Source organism: Mytilus trossulus, chromosome 2 (assembly GCF_036588685.1).
Source record: "Mytilus trossulus isolate FHL-02 chromosome 2, PNRI_Mtr1.1.1.hap1, whole genome shotgun sequence".
In the NCBI taxonomy this organism is placed as follows: Eukaryota; Metazoa; Mollusca; class Bivalvia; order Mytilida; family Mytilidae; genus Mytilus; species Mytilus trossulus.
Window position 1 is genome coordinate 30,975,537 of NC_086374.1, and position 17,857 is coordinate 30,993,393.

The 17,857-nt window shown below is 33.1% G+C and overlaps 1 protein-coding gene across 1 annotated transcript; it reads left to right on the forward strand.

Annotated features, from left to right (window-relative positions):
* The first annotated feature begins 666 nt into the window (after positions 1-666).
* On the forward strand, positions 667-13,370 carry LOC134706988 (nidogen-1-like). The gene is made up of 7 exons (XM_063566404.1): positions 667-936; positions 8,960-9,064; positions 9,866-9,892; positions 10,664-10,793; positions 11,270-11,349; positions 12,087-12,290; positions 13,173-13,370. The coding sequence occupies exons 1-6, from the start codon at positions 711-713 to the stop codon at positions 12,272-12,274; spliced, it is 756 nt and encodes a 251-aa protein (XP_063422474.1). The 5' UTR covers positions 667-710; the 3' UTR covers positions 12,275-12,290; positions 13,173-13,370.
* Positions 13,371-17,857: the final 4,487 nt, after the last annotated feature.

The window sequence follows — 17,857 nt, forward strand, 5'->3', positions numbered from 1 at the left end:
TCAATCAATGGCCACAGCTACACTGTTTTGCATATGATTATATATGCAATTTCAGTACTATCAGTGGCGTGTGAACCTATTTGTTGTCACATGTCTTTAAATCTCTTCTTTGACAAAATTTAATGTTTAAAGTATACGTTGACGGCAACGCTATATATAGCGTTATATCTTAATCAATGAAAAGACAATGAAAAGGTCAATGAAGGCAGAAGCGGGAAGATTATAATATGATTTGAAGGTGGCTACAATATCTACTTTGTCCCTTCAACATGATTTCAAATATTTTTTGTTTTAGGGAGGGTTGTTTCGTTTTTGTCAGTTTTTTGTGTTAGTTTTTGGTTTTTGATTTTGTTTACCTATTTTGGTATGATCGGAAAACAAATGCAGGCATTGTGACTTTTGCCTTTATAAAAGTAATAAAAAAAACACAATTAATGCAGATTGCGGAACATGAAACTATAAAAAATATATCATAATATAGACTTCTATTAATACGCAACTTCCGTGTCATTTAAAACAATTCGTTGCGTTACATTTGACATATTCAGTCTTATTTTATAATCTTGTTTCCAACTATTTACTATTTCAACAACTCCACTTTAAGCTGTAAACAAAACACGTCCCTTTACACTTTGGAATTCCAAAAATGACTGCCAAATCTGTTGTATCCCACGTAACACTTGACAGACAGTATAAGATACTAAGAGTCAATGATATTCGTCATTTTATCTAAATATATAGAACAGTCAACACGGAAAATGAAAACCTTAATAGTTATTTTATTGTTTGCGGTGTCCTCGCAGGCTATGATACAGTGTCCACAGAATGCATGTATGGTTGTAAGATGTGCCGCTGTAACAGAAACAAACTGCCTCGGAAGAATTTCAAAGAATGGAGGGTATTGTGGATGTTGTGATGCCTGTATCCAGCATATAGGTACTTATTATAAAATTGAGAAGGGAAATTGGGAACGTATCAAAGAGACAACAACTTTTCATGTCTTCATTTCAAACACATAGATTGATCAACAATTCTTTTCGTCGAATTTTTCAAACATTTATAACTTACTCACTTTGACTCCAAAACTTAACATGCGTCATACGAATGCCGTCGACATTTATGATAAAAAGGGAGAAACAAACGGATATGATTGAATACAAACGATATGAGAATTTCTTAAATTGTTTTCGTTCAAACCACAATCCTAAGTTTCTTTGATTTATACTTTGTACAAACAGGTGACTGAACGGCTTGTGTTATCTACAAATTATTTATCTTACATACGTCAATATGGTCAAGTCAATACAAGTCATACATGTAGGCCGATAGTCCATACTGTTTACTGCTAAGTATTAGCTATAGCTATCGTAAGTCCGTCCGATCTGACACAGAAAATGCATCCCAATTTTCTTTGTGTCAGCACATAATTTGATTTGAACTGCTTACCAAGTTTGTTCAAACGAGACAACAATACGTGTTGAAATGTCTTTCTGTAGAAATAAAGTCGCCAGATTCAGGGGCATTCTGTATTCTGGATCTTTGAAAGCATGAAGAAGTTTCCAAAACTGGAATTAGACGATCTGTAGATGCTCTATAAATAAGATTCCATATTTCGTGTTAGCTTGTCACCAAATCTGACGACAACCATGTCATTAAGGCTCTACTAAACTATATTAGAAAAAAGTTTTTTGTATTCTCTCTATAACTGCATGGATATTTGGATCTGAAAAAGATTTTTTTGTTGTTGTCATTTTAAGGTTTTTATATAGCTTAAAATATCGTATGGGTTTGGTCCTTGTTGATGGATTTATGGTGACCTTCAAACATAAAAATTAACCCACACCAAATTGACTCTGGCAACCATACTATTTCTCCATATCTATATTCAAGTAGATAGCTGGAAACTACGGAATTCAGAAGGACCTTATAAATAAATTCATATCTGCTAAAATTCTGAAAACCTGAACGTCCAGTATTTATAATTTCAAAACAATAAAATAAAAAATCTGAAAACGCTTTAAAATAAATGGTAAATTATTCATAAATTTGAAGAGTACAATGAAATCATGCAGTTACAGAGTGGTCATAGATAGCCTTTGTCCGTTATCTATATATGAACATATCTACATTATGTCATAGATAGCCTTTATATCCGTTATCATGGTTATCTATGTATGGAAATATTCACAAAATTTATTTGTAAACAAGGAAGAATTTAATGTTTTAAAGGAAATAATGTTTGATTGTGTTTTTTCACTGACATACAATAATAGTAATGGGGAAATAGAAAGCTTTATTATTGATTCAGACTGAACATGCTGAAGGTCTTGTGTCCTTCCTCAATTATTCACGTGATGATATGGAGGCGGTTGTTATGATATAATTATAAATAACATTGCAAATTGAATGCTTTTATCCTTTCTTTGGTCGGAAAAGGAGTGTTCATTCGTTCAACTTTTGTTCAACTCAAAGAGAAAACAGAAATAAGTCATTTTTTTTTTATATAACATGTATATCGGAAGTAAACAAACATATGACTTAGGTTCACGCTAGGTTAAAGACTTATAACAAACTGACAGATTTAGTATTTAAACGACTAGTATCAATAGAACAACATACTTTTTACTACAGTCTTGTTCTCCCAATGGAATATATTGATGCAATGAAGCATCCTTTTCTCACTCGTTATGAAATCATTAGATATAGTTTTATTTAACTTAAAGTATCATATTTGTGCAATGTCATAAGAAATATTATACTAGTATTGTGCAGAAAGCAAGACTAATGACAATGCTTTATTGTTCATGACGTAAAGTTGAGATTCACTTGTTGTCGAGTATCGAGTTGCGAGTTAAGAAAATCGAGTTGCAAGTTACGAAAGTCGAGTTGCGAGTTAAAAAAGTCGAGTTGCGAGTTACGAAAGTCGAGTTGCGAGTTACGAAAGTCGAGTTGCGAGTTACGAAAGTCGAGTTGCGAGTTACGAAAGTCGAGTTGCAAGACACATATAACTGTTTCAAATCCCCAATCACGGGAATAACTAAGTTCGGGTACATGCATGTTTTGTTTATCAAATGTGAATCAAACCTGAAAATTCGGTGTAAACAATATTTTTGTAACTCGCAACTCGACTTTTGTAACTCGCAACTCGACTTTTGTAACTCGCAACTCGACTTTTGTAACTCGCAACTCGACTTTCCTAACTCGCAACTCGACTTTTGTAACTCGCAACTCGACTTTTGTAACTCGCAACTCGACTTTCGTAACTCGCAACTCGACTTTCGTAACTCGCAACTCGACTTTTGTAACTCGCAACTCGACTTTTGTAACTCGCAACTCGACTTTTGTAACTCGCAACTCGACTTTTGTAACTCGCAACTCGACTTTTGTAACTCGCAACTCGACTTCTGTAACTCGCAACTCGACTTTCGTAACTCGCAACTCGACTTTTGTAACTCGCAACTCGACTTTCGTAACTCGCAACTCGACTTTTGTAACTCGCAACTCGACTTTCGTAACTCGCAACTCGACTTTCCTAACTCGCAACTCGACTTTTTTAACTCGCAACTCGACTTTTTTAACTCGCAACTCGACTTTCTTAACTCGCAACTCGACTTTTATAACTCGCAACTCGACTTTCTTAACTCGCAACTTGCAACTCGACGATAAGAAACCCTCCGTAAAGTTATAGCCAGACAAGATCTATAAAACCATGTACTGAGTTACAACCCTAACGAAAGTTATCCTTTTTTAAAATACATTGTAGTTGTTTATTGAGTAGATAGTCTTTAGCGCTTGACACACTACAGGTGGGTTCCTATGACGTAACAGAAACAGGGGTTCAACTATTCCCATTGCGGGAAGAGCAAAAACTCACATTTTTAGCAGGTCAAAACTTCTTAGACTACTTGTCAGAAAAAAGTCTTTTTCAAATTAAACATTTGTATCGAAACATACCATTTTCATTAGTATAGAGTCTCAATCTTTGTCAGTTTAATGTTGATATAAATCTGGAAGTTTATACATATCAAAACTATAACAAATCTTGTATAAATCTAAGATGTGGAATTTCAAGAGATTTTACAATAGACGAGGTTGTGTGTATATCCATTCTAAATGAAACAGTACACCCAGTTGTTATGGAAGGCTCTGCAGTATTTAAACTTCACATTTTCATTGATCTCTTTTGGTGCCAATGTTTTTCGATTTTCTTATTTAAGTTTTCCTGGATAATTCATTCCCCTAGATCAAACATTGTTATGGTCAATGATGGTTAATTAAATGAGATCTACCTTCCATGGTGTGGTCAAACGTCGACTGAGGAGACTCTCTAGGGTAGACCCTTTTTTTATTTTTAAATACCGTAAAAGTTTATCTGGACTGATGGTGTTAGCACGAGAGAAACATAATCAATGCTGTTTTCTTCTGTAGCACCATTTTTGTTTAGGCGAACTTCTTTTATTCGCTTTGTTAAAGAGTAATTGATGGAGCAAATCTGCTAATTTCTAGCTGATTACCTAGTTGTAAATAATGCTTTTGGTGCAGTGCAGAACAAGAAAGATATGAATATTTGCCCGTAGATTTACCAATATGATTCCATCCTTCACTTGTGTGGCATAGAATAATGAGATCTGAGAGACGAGTATTTCATTTTAATTGAATGTCTATGGGAATTGGTGTTGTTGGCATGCGGAGTAAAAAAAAACGTTAAATTCGTAATTTGAATTATTATATTGTATGCCAATGTCTTCAATGAATTGGAATTAAGAGAGACGTTATTACAGAGAAGAATTGGAGTTTGTTATTCTAATTTGTCCGTAAAAATATTGCTATTGGTGTTCACCGTTGAAATTAAGGCATTTCGTAATAAGCAGGTGGTGTGTAAAAAATGCTCGGCGCGTAGTTATAGTCTGGGACATAATGTACAGTCTTGCTAGGAACGATTTACTTCACATTTGCACATTTTTTAGAATTGTAAATTGATACCGAACTGTACCCAAAACTATGTTATTCTGAAGCATAATCATAAGAATTATTACAATGCAAACAATCAACAGGTTTTCGTTATCTTTTAGATAAATTCAAAAGTACTCTTAAAGATAAAATTTCATTTATATCTACCACATGTCGTGTTCGTTTTCATTTGCAGAGTTCAAGGAATAAATTAATCGATGGAAATATAATATATCTACCAGTGATTAATGTCAAAGAAAACATATTACATTTGAATAAAGAATCCTGTGGCAATTAAATTGGAAAAAGGAACCTCTTGCATTGCAATCATTTTCAAAGCGTTTCATCTTTATTCAGATATTTAATGCCTTTTTATAAAATGCATCACAGTAATGTCACCGGGGAAATAAGGGTGACTTGTGGGTCGTGTAACAAGAGCCTGACTGAATGGCCTCTTGTTACTGAAATTGTGTGATGCACCTGATCACACGAACGAATGATTGCTGTGAATAGCAATGAGAACTCTGACACTGGAACTCTGGTGAAAACTAACTACGGAGACTCTGGAACTAGCGATACATAAAGCAATAATTCAGCATGGAATACTTTTACTTTTATTACGGATGGACTGTGTTCAGGGTAAAGTCCTGAGTCCGAATCTTGCTTATAGAAATTATAAACAAGTATTTATACACAATTGAATTAACAAGTATGGACATAACAAATAACAATTAATTTGAGTGATATTGTTCACTGACAAAGATTAAACTATTTTTAGAACTTGAAGAATTAGATATTAAATGATAATCTGATTATGACAATTAAGAACATATATTATGAATAAGGTTAAATGTCACTAATTACCTAACAGATTGAAACATGTCACTCAATGTCCAAACTAAGAATTAAATTGCATATCAAAGCATGTTGATTTTAAATCTTGAATACGAATGTAAATAGAAACGAAAATATAAAATAAAATGAATTATAAAACACAGAGTATTAAAGTCTAAAATATCAAAATTGAGAATTTTAAATTAAAGTCCAAAATAATAAGCGAAGCTGCTTTTTCCACTGTCACATATGCCTCTCCTCCCAATTAAGTCCGTCCTCGGACTTAGCACTATCTGAATCGGCCTTCTCTGCGGTTGTTATAGTGTCTGTTGTTGTTATTGGGACGCTGTTGGTTTTGACGGGATACAAGATGGAGTTCGTGGTTAAGGTCCTGAAGTTGAAAAGTCAATTGAGAAATCGAGTCCGCTTGAAAATTTACCTTTGAACATAGGTCTGCTTTTTCTTTTTCTAATGTTTGTTTTTCATTTTTCAATGATTGGATTTCATCCGTAAATTCGGTCGAACGCATATAGTAAAGATCTTGCACCATTTTAACTGTCCCGTCTTTTTCGATTACTTGGTCCTTTAATTCTTGAATTTGATCCACATATTCCTGTACGTTTATGCGCGAAGCACTTTCTTCTTTCTGTTGACGCAGGTTTTCAAGTTCTTGCTTGAACTGGTCTCTTTCTGATACAATGAATTGTTGATTTTTTAATTGCATTTTGAGTGCTTCGATGCACTTTTGCTGTTCTTGATTTGTATTCTTTTCCTTGATAATTTTTTGTTTCACACTTTTTAATTCTGTTTTGAGCACATTTGAAATATCCAAATATTGAATGAACGGTGAATTACGCATACCAGAGAATGGTAAAGCACGGATAATATTTTTACACTGAATATAGCTGTTTATCCTAGCTGTATCACGCTCTTTTTGCTTTTTAGATTTCACAATCACTGGTTTTCTTTTGCTGTCTTTTGCTGCTTTCGAATAACACTTACTTGAATAATGTCCGAATTTTCCGCACGAATAACATCTCTGATTGAAAGAGTTACAAGTATAATGTTTGTGAAATTTGCCACACCTCCCACATGCTGGACTATAACCTGACTGGATGTTCCATGGTCTCCATTGTGGTCGGAAGCTGTACTCCATCACTGAATATTGTTTACGCTAAAGTTGTCTTGGGGAACTCGCTTGGCTGCTTAAGGTCTCTGGATCGTGTGCTGAGCGTAGAAGTCAGCACGCCGTCGTCGTCCACCAATCTGTCACCGGGGAAATTGGGTGACTTTTGAGGGTGTGTAACAAGAGCCTGACTGAATGGCCTCTTGTTACTGAAATTGTGTGATGCACCTGATCACACGAACGAATGATTGCTGTGAATAGCAATGAGAACTCTGACACTGGAACTCTGGTGAAAACTAACTACGGAGACTCTGGAACTAGCGATACATAAAGCAATAATTCAGCATGGAATACTTTTACTTTTATTACGGATGGACTGTGTTCAGGGTAAAGTCCTGAGTCCGAATCTTGCTTATAGAAATTATAAACAAGTATTTATACACAATTGAATTAACAAGTATGGACATAACAAATAACAATTAATTTGAGTGATATTGTTCACTGACAAAGATTAAACTATTTTTAGAACTTGAAGAATAGATATTAAATGATAATCTGATTATGACAATTAAGAACATATATTATGAATAAGGTTAAATGTCACTAATTACCTAACAGATTGAAACATGTCACTCAATGTCCAAACTAAGAATTAAATTGCATATCAAAGCATGTTGATTTTAAATCTTGAATACGAATGTAAATAGAAACGAAAATATAAAATAAAATGAATTATAAAACACAGAGTATTAAAGCCTAAAATATCAAAATTGAGAATTTTAAATTAAAGTCCAAAATAATAAGCGAAGCTGCTTTTTCCACTGTCACAGTAACATGGCATTTTACATGTATGATTAGATGGTTGTCGTTGCTGTGTACTTTAAAAGTATGAATCCTTATAGTGAGATAGGTGAGCCGTTGCGAATTAAGTGTTAATGAAGAGTTCTCAAATATAAACATTTGTTGATATCTATGATGAGTTTATTGATACAATATTTTGTTTATATTAAAAACAGTGTAGGAATGTGATGTCTTAAAATGAAATGATCACCTGCATACTTGTTTATACAGTTGGTATTTTTAGCTAAGCTACACGACTGGAACATCAATCAATAATAAAATAGCTGCTATAATGCCAAATACCTGAACCATTAAACAATATCCGTATACCAGCACCTGCCATCAAAGAAGGATTTTTTTAATCTATTTTAGAGTTTGGAAAAATTAGAGTTTTAAATCAGAAATGGTCATCGAAGCGAGGTGTCCAAATAAATAGCATGCATACATACTAAAACTATCACCTGACTATTGGAGTTGTTGCTCTAAATAGATGTAAGAAGATATGATATGAATGCCAATGAGACAACTCTCTATCAAAGTCACAATTCGTAAAAGAAAACCAAATTGAATTACAGGTCAAAGTACGGCCTTCATCACGGAGCCTTGTCTCACACCGAACATCAAGCTGTAAAGGGCCCCAAAAATTACTGGTTTACCCTTTATTACATGTATCAATTTTAATCCAAATTCTTCAGACTTGAAACTACAACTAATTAGCCACTATTTGCCGATAAATATAATTCAATAATTAGAAATTTGAAACTTGATAAGATGAGAAACAATTAGAAATAGCCGGACTTATTCATATATATATCTTTATTTCTCAACAAACCAAGTAACAATGGTATAGAGATAACATATTCAAATATAAGAAAATGCGAACATGACTGACCGCAACTAAAGGTAGCTGAACTTAAGGTTTTTGGACCAGCTCATACAGATTCAAGCGGAATCTAATTTAACGTGTTTGTGAGTACTCAGCATTCTCCATAATCTTGCCACAACATTAAAACAAACAGTTGTAAAATATTTGGCTGAACAGATCTACGCATAAAAAGACAAAAAACACAAATAACCGATCTATGAGAACTCGCAATTATAATTTAAAGCTATTAAGAACCTCTATTTTAACTAGATTTTCTTTTTTTTTAAATGCTACCGTTTTAAAAAGTTCCTAATTTCATAAGAATATATATTTTGTATTTGCAGCTGAAGGACAAAGCTGTGTTAATTTGCTCTTGCTTGGAGCACCTTCTACTGCCGAGTGTGAACCTGGAACTCATTGTGATTCCAAAACATTTACCTGTGTCCATGGTAAGTCAACACTTTAACCTCATTACCTGTAAATATTCTCTATCACATTCACCTCCATGTTACTTGGAATAGTATAGTTAAAATCAACAGCGTATAATGTACCTATCACAGACTTAAATGACAAATATGCATTTTTTAGTCATTTTCCGTAAGAACACAAAAGACTCAAATTGGCGGATCGAGGGGAGGAGTGTTTTTCGGGGTTTGGAACCCCCCTTTTTGTTTAGCAAATAATATTCTTGTATAGGACATATGGTTGAACCCCAACCCACCCCTGTTTTATCATGTGCATTGCATGTGTTCGAAAACCCCTCCCCTTACTTTAAATCGCTGGATCAGCACCTCACCCGTTTGAAGTATCGTAAGTCTCGACAGTTGAAATTTATCCGAATTCGAGCAATTCAAGATAAATACAATTTGCGCTAAGTGTCCTTGGAAATAAGATGTAACTGTTTTCGGCTCGAAACAGGATATAACGTCACTAAAACATATTGTCTATATGCTTACAATTATAAAAACGTGATAACTTTATGTTTAGCTACATGTACATGTATAACGGTGCACGTGTAATTATGTAATTCTCCGACAGGTGAAGATTTGATGAAGTCCAAAGTCAGTTGCAGGTGTCTGATAAGGAAAATTTGATGTTGATACCAAAATGTCACATGTCTTGTATATCTGTATATACATGTATAACCTCCATTATAAATCCTTTACATTCACGTAAAAGCACGACTGAAGAAAACATGGTGCGAATCTTTGGAATTTTTGTTTATATTCTTTATTTATTTTGTACCGCAGGAAACGCTGTTGCTGCTCCTGAACCATGTAAGTACAACTTTTAAATAATGCGTTTATGTGTGTAGTCATGTTATTTTGGTGAATTTCATACTAAAATGAGTTGGGTTATTGTATGCATTACTATAATATTAATTTTTTTTTAAACGGTCTTCTATGCTTGTGATCCGAAATTCATAACATATTTGTTGACTTTCTTTACGGTATAAATAGATTTATTTTGAAAACGCATGAAAGGAAAAAAGGTAACCATGATTAAGTTTGGCCAACCTTAGAGCAAATCATTAACGCTTCCGTTTCTTCAACGGTGAACACAAAGAGTTAATAAACGACTTAAATAAAACGAAGGAGTGCGGGTTTTTATACCACCGTTCAGACTAATGACTAATGCTTTTTTTAATGCTACCCATTGCTTTAATATAGTTCCACTAAGATGCAGCTTATTCTTGACAAGATTCTTATTTTGTTTACATGCAAATGAATAATGTTGAGGTCTATGAGACACTATCCTTCTAAGAGAGAAAAAATACATTTATACATTACAGCTTAATATAAGACAAATGAAATAGACGTTCATTTTTCCAAACATTCGGTGAACATGAACATATCAGAATGAAATTAAGTCTTACAATTTCTAAACCAAATTGCCTGACTTACTCTGAAAAAGATGTGTTTCAAGTGTTCCTTCAGATGTTATTGATCTGGTTTGGTTTCCAACCTTTTCTTAGATGGATTCAAGGTATATTTAGATCCTTAACCCACATAGATGCTGAATATACACGGTTCAAATTCTTATTTCAGTACCTACTTGTCAAGGCGAGCTCCAAACATACCTTGGAAACCAGCAAAATGGTGTTCCCCTCTTAGGAGCTAGAAAACCAGTATGTGACACCAACGGAATGTATTCACCAAAACAATGTTCTGGTTCACAGTGAGTTATTTGAAAGAATAGTTGTTACATGGTTCTTGTGAGAATGCCCGATCATAAACTTTATGCTAATGTATTTTTGCAATGCATTAGTTAATATCTTTTAAAGAATATAAGGAATTTCGAACACAGAAGTGTAAATAGTTTTTTCTTATTTCTGTCTTCACGTTTCTATGATGACTCATGTATAAAAGGGGAAGACATGAACTGGTATTTATACTCTCTCGCGAGCAGAGAACTTTTAAATATGTAATCATCCATTTCAGATTCACACTGACGTTTGATTATGTAGTTTCACAATAACCCCATAACTGTTTTGATATTTGATTATACTTATAATGATAGTTTGCAAAATAGTCTCATACAACACTTGGCTAACCCAGCAATATTACGTTGGTCGTAAAGAATTTTATGTAACATGAGTATGCAATACAGCACACACAGTCATTTTTTTTTCATAAAATATACTCATTTGTCAGGTGTTATTGTGTAAAGAAAGACGGAAGTAAAATTGATGGTTACACAGCCAATGTTTGGGAGTCCAGTGGACAAACTTGTCGTAAGTATAACTTTCCATTCAGTTTTATTTCTTTACACTAATTTATCAAAATATATTTTGAGCTTACGGAACTCACAAATCAATAAACACATTGTTCGTATTAAGTTTATATTTGTTTTAATTGAGTCGAATAACACTATAAGGACTTACCTGTTGAAAAAAATCAAACCTGGTGTTTAACTCTAATCACTAGCAATTCTTATCAACCCAAAACGAATATCTCTTTTAACAGTTTGACATGCTTCCAGACATTTAAAAACATTGATACATTTCTTGTGATGTGGTGGTTATTGCAGGCAGATGAGAGCCATAAGTATAATATCATATTTATAGTACATATGCCATCATGTCCGATACACGAAGGTTATTTTTTGTTATAAATGTCATTTATGTATTATGAATAAAGAGCTTGTATTTCTCTCTCTTTTTTAACTTGTCTATTTTGGTATGTTTGACCTTTTTTTTTTTTACTTTTTTTGGAAAAACAAATATAAATAGGTTGTTAGTCTTATAAGCCAGAAAGTTTTATTGCAGATGTCAATTTAGTGGACTTGAACTCTTTATTTCTTCTTTCCATATTAAAAGGAAAAGTTTGCATTTTCTATCATGTCTGTTTATGCCATATGAAGTATATAACAGTTCATTCATTTTTTTTCAATTCATATAATAAGATTCTGCAGTATGTCGACTATAGTTTCCGTTATATTTAACAATGGTTATAACACATAATATTTCAGAATGCGCCCGTGACCTAACAGAGTATATGGCTAGCGGATTAATCGGAAAACTCTTCTATTGTACCAATGACGGTAGCTACCAGAAGTACAAGTGTGTTGGATCAGTATGTTTCTGTTCCGACTCCAATGGTAATCAGCTTGGATTACAAACTGCTCCAATTGGACAGGTTCAAAGTTTGAAATGTTAAACATCTGTAAGAACAGGTAAATGTAACTTGTTACGAAAAGATGTAGGTATTAATTTAGAAACAAGTGATTTTATTTTCTTCTTAGTAAATACTTATGTTTAAAGAAATTGCATATCATGGGAATGCAGGAGAGAACAAGTATCTTAATCTAACCTTATAGACGCTTTTAAAAAACTATAAGCTTAGTTATATCTATGAGTATTTGTGCAGTTTCGGATATTAACAAAATGAAACAATACACACTTGCTGCTAAATTTAACCAAATTTCATGTACTGTTATCATTTATAAACATTGGCTGTTTTGTTCAAAATGTATTTAAGCTAATATTTTAGTAATAATGCTAGTCCAAATTTCAAAACAGACAAACTCTGGAAAGACTGAATTAATAATGGCGAAAATCAACATAATTTGTTTTATGTTTATCTTACTAAGTTGAGTCGGAAATGTAAACAATCGTCACCCGCCACGTTATCGCAAAAGAAATTATCACAGCAAAAAGAAGAATATACAGTTGATACACTGGCTTACTGTAATGATTAACTTATTTGTGTTCTCAGTTAATAGTTTTCTATATAAAAAAGAAGATGTGGTATGATTGCCAATGAGACAACTATCCACAAAAGACCAAAATGACACAGACATTAACAACTATAGGTCACCGTACGGCCTTCAACAATGAGCAAAGCCCATCCCGCATAGTCAGCTATAAAAGGCCCCGATGTTTTGTGTTTCTATGTTGTGTTTTGTTGACGGTTTTTAGTCTCTTGGTCTTTTTTCGATTTTGCTATATCTTCGGCTTATATCAATATGTTATCGGTTGCCTCTCTTATGTTACTTATCTCTTTTAGAGATAAGTATTTGTTGAAAAAAACGTTGACAACTTCTTTTATTTTACAGAAAATTTCAAGAAAAAGAAACAGAATACTTAAAAGAATCGATTTCCTAAATGTGATTGATAAACAGGAATGCGTTGAATTTGTTATTTCACATCAAATATATATATATGTAATTTGGAAAATTAATTAGTCTAAGATATCTAATACATTTTGTTAAATATTGGTACTTGATTATAAAAATACAAGTTATTATCAAAAATATCAGGCTTATATTATTATGTACGTCAGCCACGAGTTTCCTTTACAAAAGTTTTATTATTGGTGCTGGAATCGAATAGGATTAGTTTTTACAAGGCCAAATAAAGTACGAAGTCAAAGAGGATTTAATAATTAATTGCCTAATATAGCTCAGTAATTTATTCAAGGGGTAGAAAATCCTAAGTATTTGCATTATTTAGCTCATTTAATTTAAAGTGCTAGGAGAATATAAATTGAAATCTAAACAAACTTGAGTGCGTTAATGAAAAAGGAGTGTTGATGGATGTCATTAAGACGATACTAGCTTACCGATGTTCTAATGGCGTTATTCTTATATAAAGAGACAAATTAAGGTGCCAAACAAAAACTGCGTGCATCGCATGAACTCCAAAAGTTTCGAGACCAGTGTGTGAAGTCATTAAACTTTGCTCAGTGCTCGGAGCACAAAAATCATGTTCGAGGCATAAAGTCCAGTATTTTGATTGGTCGATTTTGGAGTATGAGTACAATAAACTCGAAAGTTTTACGACTACAAAGCCTGGTGCGTTTATAGGGTATATGTCTTTTGTTAACACAAATCACCCACCATGCGAAGTAATACAAGTAAGTAAAAATGTCAACTTGCTAATAGGGTATATTCGGGTAACAACATATTAGACGACTTTACTGGTAGGTAAATACCTACGACAGCGAAAACATGTCGCTAGTGAGTTGAAGCACCGACACTTCGTATCAGGCAATCACTACGTCTGTTAATGAAAACCGCATACATTTTGTGATTTATAAATATGCTCCAGTGTAACGCATAAACGAATATATGTATAGGCCGTACGATGGAGTGGAGGCTGTCCTACTGAGGAGTAATGGAAAGTCGATTATTGAAAAAATTGAAAACATCAGGTTTGTCACATATTCTAGTTTGAAGTCGTTCATCTTTGCCAATAACGCGGACACAATCAAGATATAAAACAGACCTCCTTCTTTCAGTATTACTCTTCATCATAATCCTTTCATTGAATAAAAGATTTTACTGACTTTTGGAGGTCGGGAAGAACAAAACAGGAACTTTTTGGCTAACAATTATAAAACATTCGAGTATGATTACAGAAATCAACTAAAGTTACTACTGGATTTGTTGTTTCGAGCACATTTTGTACTTCAAGCACTGAGTCAATATTATGATTAGAATTTATGATCTGTAAAGCAGACACAATTAACATATCAACCTATTTCAATGTCATATATTTTTTTGATTATCGAAAACAAAATATCTAAAATTGTAATCAAATATCCTTACGTGTTAATTTGATGCCTGGTTTCTTTAAGGTTATATTTATACTACAAGTATCCAAATATTTTTTTTTAAAGTTACTGTCATGCGTATGAACTATTGCATGTGGAATGTACAGTGATTTCATCCTGCAAGGTCCAAATGTGTTTTTCTACACATTTGCTGTCCACTGTGTTTGAGAACATGACATACGCAGGAAAATTTCCTATCAACAGTGACTAATGAAAATTAGCTCAACATTTACAATTAACCCAGACCGAAAATATTCTATAAATAGTGTTTAACAAATTATACCGAAGACCTCATCATCACACTTAATACGGCAGCTGTTTTCGTAACCTTATCAAATGAAGAAAGCGAACCAAATAATATATGACAGATGTAATTGTAAGAACATCTGTTGACATTTACGTACACGAAATGATTATAAAGTACATCTGATTTTCTTCAATATCAATATTATTATAATTCAAACTGTTGTCTTAACGATGACCTAAAGACACCTATATCGACCTCTCAGACAAAGCATATATTTCTGTTACTCAACATACAATAAATCTTTTAATACGAAATTACTTTCTTAAAAGATCAAAATCATGAATTCCTTCAGAAACTCTCAACTACGTTTCCTAAGCCATTGCCAGTTTTTACGAGAAGCGAAGGGGAGACAAATAAAAAGTCATTGGCACTTTCAAAGAAAATCACTATTAGACATTAAATAAAATTGCTTTTTTTCGCAGCATTATCACTAAACATAAATTTTCGGCAAGCTGAAATATTAAAGATTGTGTACAAAAAACACAATCGGATGTCTCCGCTTAATAATTGCAGGATTTCAAAACATGGAAGGAGACGACCATTTTAAAGTATTTATTGGGGAGGAGAATTTGAGAATAAATACCAAAGACTCGAAAAAATTGAGAAAAAAACAATGTTGTTCCTATAATTGATTATTCTGTCCAACGAAATGCAGGAAATGAAAGTGTGGCCTAGCAATTTAAGCTAAATTAAATTATAAACATTTCATCCCCACCCTCAGACAATTTGATAGACTTCCCTTTTCCGGAATTTTTATATCTGCAGCCAGTTGAATAAATATCTACGTATTTCTAAATTACTCGGAGCATCGTCGAGGGACTGGTTTTGGAAGTTCATCAACAACACTGGGGTTGTGGGTTATAAACCGTCTCGTTCAAATACGTTTGTGGCTGATCTTTGATTAAGTAGGATTGATAGTTTTTCTCCCGAATGATAGTAAATCCCAACTTCACCTACCAATAAAACTAGCCGCTAGTATATTGGCAAACATTTCTTTAATAAGCGTTAAACACTTAATATGTATGCAACGTGTAAATTTCATCTCATTAATCAAACTATTTTGTATTTTGTTATGGGAGATTTTACTATTCTTTCTACAGTTAAAGATGGGCTGCAAAAATATTGTGAGGAGATATATTCTTCCAGTGGTGTTAACCAGATGTGGATTCTCAAAAATTCGAAAGATCTACTGCTTAACCTTCGATCACAATCTTTGCAATTTTGCAGCAACATAAAAACTTTTGATTTTTCTACGCTATACACTACTATTCCCCATGCTCAGTTGAAAGATCGACTTCACCATCTCATAAAACAGAGCTTTTTCTATAAAAATGGGAATCGTAGATACAAATTTCTTGTTTTGGGATACAATAATTCATATTTTGTAAAGAATCACACTGAATCTTCCAGAAAATATACTGAAGATGATATTATTAAAATGCTGGACTTTTTGATCGACAATATATTTGTTGAGTTTGGAGGATTTATATTTCAACAGACAGTCGGTATTCCAATGGGTACTAATTGTGCACCCCTGCTGGCTGATTTGTTTTTGTATTCGTATGAAGCAGAATTTATTCAGAACCTTCTAAAAGACAAAAAGAAAAAGCACATCTTTAATTTTACTTTCCGATATATTGATGATGTTTTATCATTGAACAACCCATACTTCAGCCAATACTTACATCTCATATATCCTAGTGAACTTTAAATTAAGGATACTACTGATACTAGAAGGACTGCTTCACACCTTGATCTTTTCCTAAATATTGACGTAGATGGACGACTTCACACGAAAATCTATGATAAAAGGGACGATTTCAACTTCCCAATTATCAATTTCCCATTTCTTAGCAGTAACATACCCTCTGCCCCTTCGTATGGTGTTTACATATCACAATTGATACGTTATTCACGTGCTTGTTCACACTATACGGACTTCATATACAGGAGTGTGCTCCTTACGCAGAAACTGCTCCAACAAAGTTATGAGGAGGACAGATTAAAATTGACACTCCGTAAATTTTATGGACACCATCACGAATTGGTGGATCCATATGATGTCTCTTTAACCAAACTAGCTAAGGACATTTTTACCACATGGTAGATTGTGGTTTGTCATTATGTCGTCTTATCTTTTAATTACCAAATGTGACTTATTCCCGATTGTGACTGTTTTGCTGAATGTGAATTCGTATTACTATAAGACGTGTTTCTGCACTTGTTTATCCCAAATTCATGTATTTAGTTTATATGTTTAATGTTATATTTGTAATTCTCATCTTCTCATTTTGTCAAATGTGTTGACGTCTTTTTATTATATTTAGGTGTTACGGATAGAAAAATTAATCACCGCCTTTATTAATTATATTTAATTTTGTACGATTAATTACGTTTGAAGTTGGATTCATAACAAACTGGATATATATATATATTACAGTTAATTGCTATTAATAAGTATTGCAATATGCATTTTGTTTTAATGAATTATCAGTATTTAGTTCTAATATAATCTTAAAGCAATCCTAATTCTAGCTCACTTTTAAATTATAGTTTTTCATAGTTATCAAAAGTACCAGGATTCATGTGTGACGTCATGCTGTTTCTAAATTTCATAAATTCAAATGTAGCATAACGTTTGCCTTTTCGCCATCGTATGTGACGTCATTTTTTTAATTGCATTGACGCCTGGACTGATTCTGGTGTGTCTATGCTGTATTGAACTTGGCATCATGAATTCGGGTTTAGTTTTCTGTAATAAGTTAATACTTCAGTTTCATTATGAATATATCTTTCACATTCATTTGTTAAAATTTACTGTTTGCAATAGCATGAATCGTTCTATATAATAGTGTTCTTATCCCGGGCATAAAAACAAT

Coding starts and splice junctions, on each gene's coding strand:
- LOC134706988 (XM_063566404.1), top strand. CDS start 711: ATGATATTCGTCATTTTATCTAAATATATAGAACAGTCAACACGGAAA. Junction 9,065..9,865: donor AACATTTACCTGTGTCCATG/GTAAGTCAACAC, acceptor TTTGTACCGCAG/GAAACGCTGTTGCTGCTCCT. Junction 11,350..12,086: donor GTCCAGTGGACAAACTTGTC/GTAAGTATAACT, acceptor ATAATATTTCAG/AATGCGCCCGTGACCTAACA.